The sequence below is a fragment of the Lynx rufus genome, unplaced genomic scaffold, assembly GCF_022079265.1.
Source record: "Lynx rufus isolate CCGP_SWC_20201006 ecotype Redwood Valley unplaced genomic scaffold, mLynRuf1.p SCAF_8, whole genome shotgun sequence".
Lineage (NCBI taxonomy): Eukaryota > Metazoa > Chordata > Mammalia > Carnivora > Felidae > Lynx > Lynx rufus.
This window is the reverse complement of record NW_025814896.1, coordinates 114,891,610-114,901,261: the sequence shown is the minus strand read 5'-3', so window position 1 is coordinate 114,901,261 and position 9,652 is coordinate 114,891,610. Positions and strand designations below refer to the sequence as shown.

Sequence of the window (9,652 nt, the reverse complement as noted above, 5' to 3'; positions counted from 1 at the left end):
TGACGTTTTAACAGTTTATTTTGAAGGTCATTTTAAAAACAAAGTTAAAGACAATCTGAGAAAAAAATTGCACAGAATACACTCATTAAATAAGTATTGTGATTAAATCAAAATAAGGGAAATGTTTTCTTCTGCAATTCCGGAAATAAGTTCTGTTGTCCTGAAGGTTCTTATACTTCCAAAAGGGGGGAAAATCTTGGCAATTAAAGCTGCCTCTTAATCATGTAAATCTACAGTAGAAACAAAATTTTTTCTGTTCTTCCCAATAAGTCAGTTTCGATCTTCAAACTGTGCCTTGTTTTTTAAAAGATATGATGCTAGAAATTCAATGGGATTTGGTGGTCTGGAAGGGAAAAGAAATCCAAAATTTAGAAATTTATATTCTAGGTGTATTAATTTAAATGTATTATTCCATTAACAAAAACACATCTTTTTAAATTTAATTTTCATTTTACACTCAAAGGCCATTTGTAGTAAATATGGTAAATGAAACAGACAAGCAAGTTAGTCAACAATATGGTTTAAAGAGGCTGAGATTTTTGTATGACTTAAATCTGGTTATAAACTCAATTCTAAAACACAAAGTTTCAAAAATGTAATGTTTGACAGTGGGATGACGATTACCCAGGATATTGAAATAAGGACTTAAAGGGGTCACCAGGGAGAACTCTGGGGTGCTGACAGTACTCAGTTTCTTGATCTGACTGCAAGTTTTGTGGGTATGTTTGGACTCTGAAAATTCATCGAAGTGTACACCTATGACATGCACAATTTTCTCCACAAGTATCATCCTTCAGTAAGAGTACAAAACCAATATAGGAAAATGGCTGTAGCATCACTGAGACGAGTGGATGAACTCCCAAAAAACGAATCAAAGGGATCAACATTCATTTGGACAAGTAAGTTCTATTATATTTTAAGTCACCTGTATTTTACTTCAAATATTTAAATCAATAATAATTCTAATACTGCTACCCTACAGCACACCTGAGAAGTTAAAACATATTTTTTAGAATTAAGAGGTGGGAGAATGGGGAACTGGAGAAAGGTGGTCAAAAGGCACACACTTCCAGTTACAAGATGAATAAGCACCAGGGGTGTGATATCTGACACGATGACCTCGGCTAACACTGCTGTGTGAGAGACAGCAAAGTTGTTGAGAGTAGAATCTTAGAGTTCTCATCACAAGGAGAATTTCTTTTCATTTGTTTTTTCCCTTTTTATTGCATCTATGTGAGATGAAGGATGTTAACTAAATGCACTGTGGTAATCATATCACAATATATGTAAATCAAACCACCGTGGTATATACCTTAGGCTTATACAGCGATATATGCCAATTATTTCTCAATAAAACTAGGAAAAAATGTTAACAGAAGATGTCATTTCCTATTTATCACTTTTCCATAGATTATGCTTGCTGAAAAAAGAAGATGAAAGATGAAAAATTGGGGGAATCAGGTATTTAAAATCCTACTATGAAAAGGCGTATTTAGAATTCATTTACAGTGATCTCAAAACATTCCTTTACCATTTTAAATAACCTTTTGAACTGCCTAGACATAAGCAACATTTTTCACATAATATTTATGGTTAATTTCATGAACAATTTTGCCAGAATCCCTTCCTTAAAAATGGTTTTTAATAATAGCATGTTACTTAAAAACTTCTTCAAATTTTTCCTTCTAGCATTTAAAGTAATACTTATAATTTCTAATATATTGGATTTCTGTAAAGAACAAGAAAATATAAAAGGTGCCCATATTTTAATTGACAGAATTAGAGCCGAGACATAACTTGCAGTCATAAATAAATCCTCTTTTATACGTATAACTAATATATAAAAACATTTTCCCTATTGGATTTGCTTATACAAAAAGAATTTAGGTAGAATTACTAGGAAAAAACATGTACAGAAAAAACTGTAATGTTGCTAGTAAATATAAATCAAAATACCTTGACAAGAAAAGTTAACAGTCACGCTGTTAAGACTATGATAATGGAAGAAACTTAAGGATAAGTTTTTGGATGGAAAAATGGTATTATGTGTCAAACACTATAAAAAGAGTCATGTTCCTCAAACTTGCAAATCAACTCTTGGAAATTTATCATAAGAAAGTAATGAAACAAAAGCAAAAGAGGCATGAAAACATATAACACAGGTCGCCTGCTAACCTATAATAACAAAGGAAATTGGACCTAAGAGCTCAACAATAAGAAAATGGCTAACTGCAATATTGTTATAATTTAAATTATAATCACAAAGCCTATGCAGATATATGGAAAAAGTTTTAGTTTATAATATTAAGTAAAAAGGAGATAAAATTACATGTACACAATTGCAAATCTTTACAAATATGCATATGATCTAAGATCAGTAGAGATAAATGAAAGTGTCTTAATTGATGAAATTAGGGCTGACTTATATTTTATTTTATTAACTCTTTATATTGCAAGAAATAATTAAACATAACTAATGATAACTAATGAGATTTCACTTAGGGAAGCCTTTATTTTGCTTTCTCCAGGAACTCCATTTGCAGACACTATCTTACCTTTCTTTTGCAAGCACAGCCAGTCCCTGTAATAATATAGGCACAACTGTCTGATCCAGGTAGGCACGAGTTGGCAAAGACTGAAGATCCACTTTCTGTTTTGATGACTTTTCTGCATTAATCTTCTCATTGTCTACTATCCTCTAGTGGATTCAAAAAACACACATGTATATTACAAATAACTAGATTGAGTGCTAAACAAAAAATAATGGAAATATGACATGAGTAGAAAAGGCGAATCAATGACCAGAGAGTTGGTATGGTAGGGCAAATCTCTCTGCCAAAATAAAATCAGACCCATCTCTAAATTTCATTTAAGCCTTTCTTCTCTGAAGGCACCATAGTATCTATTCTTTTAATGTCTTATCTCTAGATTCTACTCTTTCTCTCTCTCCTTCTGCCTGTTTAGGAATAAATACAAGTGCTTTTTCTTTCTTTCATAAGAATACTTTCCTACAGTATGCTTCAAAAAATATGGACATGAAAAAAAAAAAATAAAATAAAAAAATAAAAAAAAAAAAAAAAAAAAAAAAATATGGACATGACACTAAGTAGCACTGAATCACAGTGAGAAAGCTAGTCCTGTTTCAATTCTTTCATCACAGGCAGTTATCAAGGATAAGTCTCACTTCCGTAGTAATAGGTGTGTAACACTTTAGCAACACTTGCTAAACTCTTAACAGAGAGAGCAGGCTTCAGGCTCAGAGCTTTCCAATAGCAATAGAATATAGCTAAAACTTACCCCACCATTTCACATTCACTATTTTCTTGTTTATGGTTATCCTCTATCAAATGAGAATGTTTTTCCATTGGTTTCTTTTTTAAAGAAATACATTCATGATTTTTAAAAGTGAACAGAATGAAGAAAAAATACTAAGTAAATGATAGTCAAAAAATGAGGATCATATGGAAAAGATCATTAATATGATATTTAAATGATGTTTAAGTAACGACTTATACTATTACTCCTAGAAACCCCCAAATTTAGGTCTTTCACATAGATTCATCTGACATCTTTACTGAAAAACTTTGCATTCTTTTACAAATCGACCATTTTAGAAATTTAGAAATAAGTGGCTATCTACAAGACAAACCACTATTAAGAACACTTTCATTTAAATAAACTTTTGGGGCACATGGAGGACTTAGTTACTGGAGCATGCAACTCTTAATCTCAGGGTTGTGGGTTCAAGCCCCACGTTGGGGGTATAAATTACTTAAAATCTTTTTAAAAAAATGAACTTTTGGGGCACCTGGGTGGCTCAGTCGGTTGAGCATCCGACTTCGGCTCAGGTCATGATCTCACAGTCTGTGGGTTCAAGCCCCACGTCGGGCTCTGTGCTGACAGCTCAGAGCCTGGAGCCTGCTTGTGATCCTGTGTCTCCCCTCTGCCCCTCCCCCACTCTCACTTTGTCTCACTCTGTCTCTCAAAAATAAATAAATGTAAAAAAAATTTTAAAAAAATGAACTTTTGCTTCAATCATACTCAAACTGGATATAAATGAGTCAATGACAACAAAGAAACATTTTCTAGACTTAGCTTTTTTAGACAATTTTATTTTGTAAAAAGTGGTAAAAAACAAAAAAACTTTAATCATATACCTACAATATATATGTACCATGATTTCCAAAGACACTTCCCACAACTATGTCAGGCAACTACTCTAATCAGGCTCATGATTTTTCCATCTTATTTTGAGACTTAGTAAGATGATAATGTTCTGTACTTAATTAACATATAAAATATCTATTTACTTGCTCATGGATTAAGAAACTTACTGTTCCTCAGTAAATTTCAACAGATAATGCCCATATACGACAAAAACTAGTCAGTTACATGACATTCCAATACCTTCAATAAGGAGGCAATTAATTGCTTCAATTAAGCAATACCTGATTAACTCCTATATATCTTATAATAAAACCCCTTGACCAAATCCTCTCATCTTTCATTCAAATATTTAATGAATATGCACTAGGGGCGCCTGGGTGGTGCAGTCGGTTAAGTGTCCGACTTCAACTCAGGTCATGATCTCTCAGTCCGTTGAGTTCGAGCCCCGCGTCGGGCTCTGGGCTGATGGCTCGGAGCCTGGAGCCTGTTTCCGATTCTGTGTCTCCCTCTCTCTCTGCCCCTCCCCCGTTCATGCTCTGTCTCTCTCTGTCCCAAAAATAAATAAACGTTGGAAAAAAAAAAAAAAAGAATATGCACTATGTGTCAACTGCTAATGCTTAATTTTAGTTAAGCCAAAATCCTGAATTAATCTATTTATATATACACACACACACACACACACACACACACACACAAATCCACCCCCCTCCAAAAAAAGGTGTAAGATGTTAGTGGTGTAGAACAATGATCACAAAAACAGGGGGGAAAAAAAGGTGACTCCTATGATTGTCGTAGGCTACTGCTTCCTGCTAGAAACATATAGGATGCAATGCAGAAAGAACCAAAGCAGAGCCCAGCAATCTCCCCAAGCTGAGAAGACAGACTTGAAACTTCAGGAAGATCAAGACAACTAGAATATACAGGACAGTGTACGAAGAGTACATGGAAAGGAGAGAAATGTGCAGAAAGACACTAAAGAGACTGCTTTACAGTCTTCAGGTGAGTACTTATCAGTGCATGGATGTAGGGCAACTACCCAAGGCTAAGGGAAAAAAACACCCAGAATAAGCAGGAGACAGAATTCCCCGGAGCTCACACAAGACCAGGAATAGTTCATGTTCCTGTGACACAAAACTGGAAAACCACATAATATACGGAGCCTTGGGAGAGATGCAAGAGGAGGATATTAGGCCTCAATTAAAGGTCGGTCTGGTCTCACCTGGAAAAGCTTAAAGCAAACCTCAAAGGGATCAAATTGTTTCTCAGTAACTTAACTGTGTCCTAGACCAAAGCTCAAGAATATTTGAAGGAATACAAAAATAACCAGTACCCAACAAGATAAAATGCATAATGCCCAGCCTCCAGTAAGAAATCACCAGGCAAGCAAAGAAGCAGGAAACTACTACACATAATGAGGAAAACAATTCAGTCCACAGAAAGAGACCCAGAAATGATACAGATGATAGAATAGGCAATGCCATCAACCAGCTATTATAATATATTCCACATCTCCAAGAAGGGAAAGGAAAACGTAAATAAATTAAGCTAACAGTATTTAAAAATATTTGAAGAAATAATGGCCGAAATTTTTCCAAATTTCATGAAAACTCTAAACCCACAGATCCAAGAAACTCAATGAATCCTAAGCACAAGACGCATAAAAATAATTTAAAAAAAAAAACACACCAAGACATATCATAATCAAATTATTTAAAACCTGTAATAAAATTAAAAACACCAAGAGAAGACACATTAAGTATGGAGAAGAAAAGACAGAAATGATTGCAGATTTTCTGCCAGAAATAATGTTAGCCAAAGACAATAGAACAAATCTATACCCAGCAAAAATATCTCAAGACAAAAAAATAAATTAAAAAAATAAACATAAAGACAAAATAATGCTTTTTTAAAGACACTCAGAAGCTCGAAGACTTCCTTACCAGTAGACCTACACTATAAGAAATGTTAACAGAAGCCCTTAAGGCAGAAGGAAAATGATGCCGGATGGAAATCTCCATCTACACAAAAGAATGAAGAGTCAAGATGGTAAATACGGTAAATAAGTGAGTAAATGTAAAATATTCCTTTTTCTTATTGTTTAAACCTCTTTAAAGACAACTTTTTAAAGAAAATAAAAATAATGAGGGGCACCTGGGGGCACAGTCAGTTAAGGGAGCAGCAACACTTGATTTTGATTCCAGTCATGATCTCATGGTTCAAGAGTTTGAGCCCTGGATCCAGCTCTACACAGTGGGCCTGCTTGGGTTTTTCTCTCATTCTCTCTCTCTCCCCACCCCCCCCCCCCCCGCTTGCACTCTCTCTTTCTTTCAAAAACAAATAAATAAACTTTAAAAAATAAAAAAAAATAAAAATAATGGGGGCGCCTGGGTGACGCAGTCAGTTGAGTGACCGACTTTGGCTCAGGTCTTGATCTCATGGTTAGTGAGTTCAGCCCTGCATCGGGCTCTGTGCTGACAGCTTGGAGCCCGGAGGCTGTCTTTGGATTCTGTGTCTCCCTCTCTCTCTGTCCCTCCCCGACACGCACTCTGTCTCTCTCTGCCTCTCAAAAATAAAGAAAACTAATAAAAAAAAATTTTTTAATAAATTTAAAAAAAATAAAAATAAAAATAATGAGTTATGGTATTTATAAAATATGTAGAAGGTATATAACAATGGCACAAAGGCCAGTTGAAAGACAATGGGAGAACACTGTCGTTAAGGTTGTTACACTGCACACTAAAAGAAATAATACCACTTGAAGGTAAATTGTTAAGCTAGACTTGCATGCTATAAACCATAAAGCAAGCCCCCAAAAAGAAATTAGGAAACAAAATGGAGAAAGACAGAAAGTAGCAGCAGCTGTAGTGGTTTCCAGACTTTCAGATCTCACAAACAACAAATTCAAAATTACACAATTAACAAAGGGACCAACATAGGGAAATGAACTCTATTTTCCAAAGTAAAAACTTACAAATAAATAAATATATTATTTTACTACCACCATTAATTCATAAGAGAATGGGCATTTTTTTAAAACATTTTTTAACGTTTATTTATTTTTGAGAGAGAGAAGGGAGGGGTGGGGAGACAGAGAATCCGAAGCAGGCTCCTGGCTCTGAGCTGTCAGCACAGAGCCCGACGTGGGGCTCAAACTCAGGAATTGCGAGATGGTGACCTGAGCCACCCAGGTGCCCCAAGAGAATGGGCATTTTTAAATTATAAAAGCAGGAAGACCAATCACCAAACAATGTATCATTATCAAATACTCCCTCCGCTCATTTTTTCCTCACTTTTCCGTGGAAATTGGTCTGAGGACTTGAGAGAAACACTCTGGGAAACACTGCTGTACCGTATCACGGCTCTGCCTTCGTACACAAGCACCATCACAGAAAGATTGTGCTGATGCCTTAAAAGAAGTTTCTTAAAGGAATAGAACACAAACTGGTGTAATTACTTTACACAAAGTTTTCTTTTGTGTAAATAGTAGCTGCTACTATTATTACTTCGCTTGGAAATACTCCTGCACTCATTTATCCAAACTTAATCACTGGCAAGGTCTTTCCCTATTTTTTTTTTCTCCCCCAATATAATACACATCTCCTGGAAGCCTCTATTTTCCTAACCAATCCCACCCAGCCTTGGCTAATTCATTTGCTCTAGCATTTACTCACTCATTTACAAAATAACTTCTACTTCTTTTAATTTTTGTTGTTGTTTATTTATTCTTGAGTGAGACAGTGCATGAGCGAGGGAGAGGCAGAGAGAGAGGGAAACACACAATTTGAAGCAGGCTCCAGACTCAGAGTTGTCAGCACAGAGCCCCCACATGGGACTCGAACCGAGAGCGGTGGGATCATGACCTGAGCTAAAGTCGGATGCTTAACCCACTGACCCACCCAGGCACCCGTAACTTCAACTTTTAAACAACCTCCTAGCACTTAAATGCAAAAGCTCTGGGAAAGTATATCCACTTGTGTATGTTTTTTGTGTGTACTCTTTGAATTCAGACTTCAATGTGTAAGACAAAAACAATGTCTATTATGTGTGTTACAGCTTCCAAAGGCATCTACTACTGAACGCAAAAAGAACACAACACTTATTCATTCCACCAGCACACTATTCTGCTACAAAGACAATGCGCAATAATTTTAATGCGCAATTTTTCCAAAGAATATCCCAACAGATTCATCAATAGCCACCAAGCAAAAACGATTCTAACAGTCTCCATTGGTGACGCATGTTTGTTTCTTTATATCACTTTCAGAAGTTCAAACTCTTGACTCAAAAGTAATCTGGACTTCTGTATACCACGAAGCATCGGTACCACTAATAAAACAAGCTACCCATAACTTGATACTGTTTGGTTCATGCTGAGATAAAAGTTTTCCCTTGTGCAAAGCAACCTGGTAAAAATGGATCCTAAGTTTTCTCCAGCACATAAGAGACGCTCAGAAACGGCAAAAGAACTGGGCGAATTACCTCGACATTGTCTGTAAGACCGTACTCAGAGTGAGGGTTTTCTGCAACCTAGAAAACAAAACACAGGTCACTGAGACACGAGCCGCCCCTTCTCGCTGCACACCGCCACCCTGAAGCCAGGGCCTCCTGGTACCTGCGTCTGTCCCTCCAGCATCTGCTCTGGCTCCATGGCGGACCCTGCAAGTCACAATCCCCGGAAACCAGTCTTGGAAAACAAGAAGAACGGCGAGTTACCCGGGAGATTTCAACACGAAGATGCCAGGATGGAGTCCAGCCCAGCCCAGCCCCCGACCCCGCCCCTCACCCCCACCTGGGCGCGGGAGCACCCGGAGCAGTAGAGGAGCAAGGTGGGACAGTCCAAGACAGGGCGCCCGCATCAGGTCCGGAAGCTCCGCGGTAGTCCCAAGAACCTAGAAGAAGTGGGAAAAGGGGGAAAGGGAGCTGATTACCCGCGCCCAAGCCGCTCGTTCTTATGAGCCCTGCACCGCGCCACCAACTCCCAGCACAAACCGCTTCAGCCGTAAGTGACGGATGTCGCACGACTGCCGCGCCTGCGCAGAACTCCCCAGCCGACCTGGGGCGGGGTGGTAACTTGGTCCTGTCCTGAGTTTACGTTGCACTGTGCGGTCTGCAGTGTCCTGGTCAAAATGTGGCCCAGGAGGTCGCGAGAGACTCGTCCTTCAACTTGCCCACTCAAGGCCAGAGCCAGCCCAGCTGCAGACCCAGTGACCACCGCAACTGGCAGGAGTTCAGCCCCGCCATGCCGCGGTGCTGCCTGAAAGCTTCTGCCGAAGCCCTTCCGCGCGGAAGCAAAATCACCCACCCGCTGGGTGGTTTTTATTTAAAAAATCAGACCTAAGCTAAGCAGTCTACGAAAGAATGTCAGTGTTTTACTCTAAACAGATGGGGGAAGAAGCAGTGTTTAGGGGTTTCGTGATAAGCTCTGGTCAAGTCCTTAAATCTGTGAATATGCGATGTTAAAGCTATTTTACACTTGTATCAAAAT

General features: G+C 37.9%; 1 protein-coding gene across 2 annotated transcripts; it reads right to left on the bottom strand.

Moving 5' to 3' along the window:
- Nucleotides 1–9,182, bottom strand: DPY30 (dpy-30 histone methyltransferase complex regulatory subunit). 2 transcript variants are annotated; one of them, XM_047069254.1, is made up of 5 exons: nt 9,096–9,182; nt 8,780–8,851; nt 8,647–8,694; nt 2,556–2,698; nt 1–343 (listed from the first exon to the last, which is right to left on the bottom strand). In XM_047069254.1, exons 2-5 carry the CDS (start codon nt 8,813–8,815, stop codon nt 271–273), a joined length of 300 nt encoding a protein of 99 aa, XP_046925210.1. In that variant the 5' UTR covers nt 8,816–8,851; nt 9,096–9,182; the 3' UTR covers nt 1–270. The 2 variants fall into 2 exon arrangements, with proteins under 2 accessions (XP_046925210.1, XP_046925209.1); XM_047069253.1 differs by having other exon boundaries at nt 8,957–9,144.
- Between the last annotated feature and the right edge of the window lie 470 nt (nt 9,183–9,652).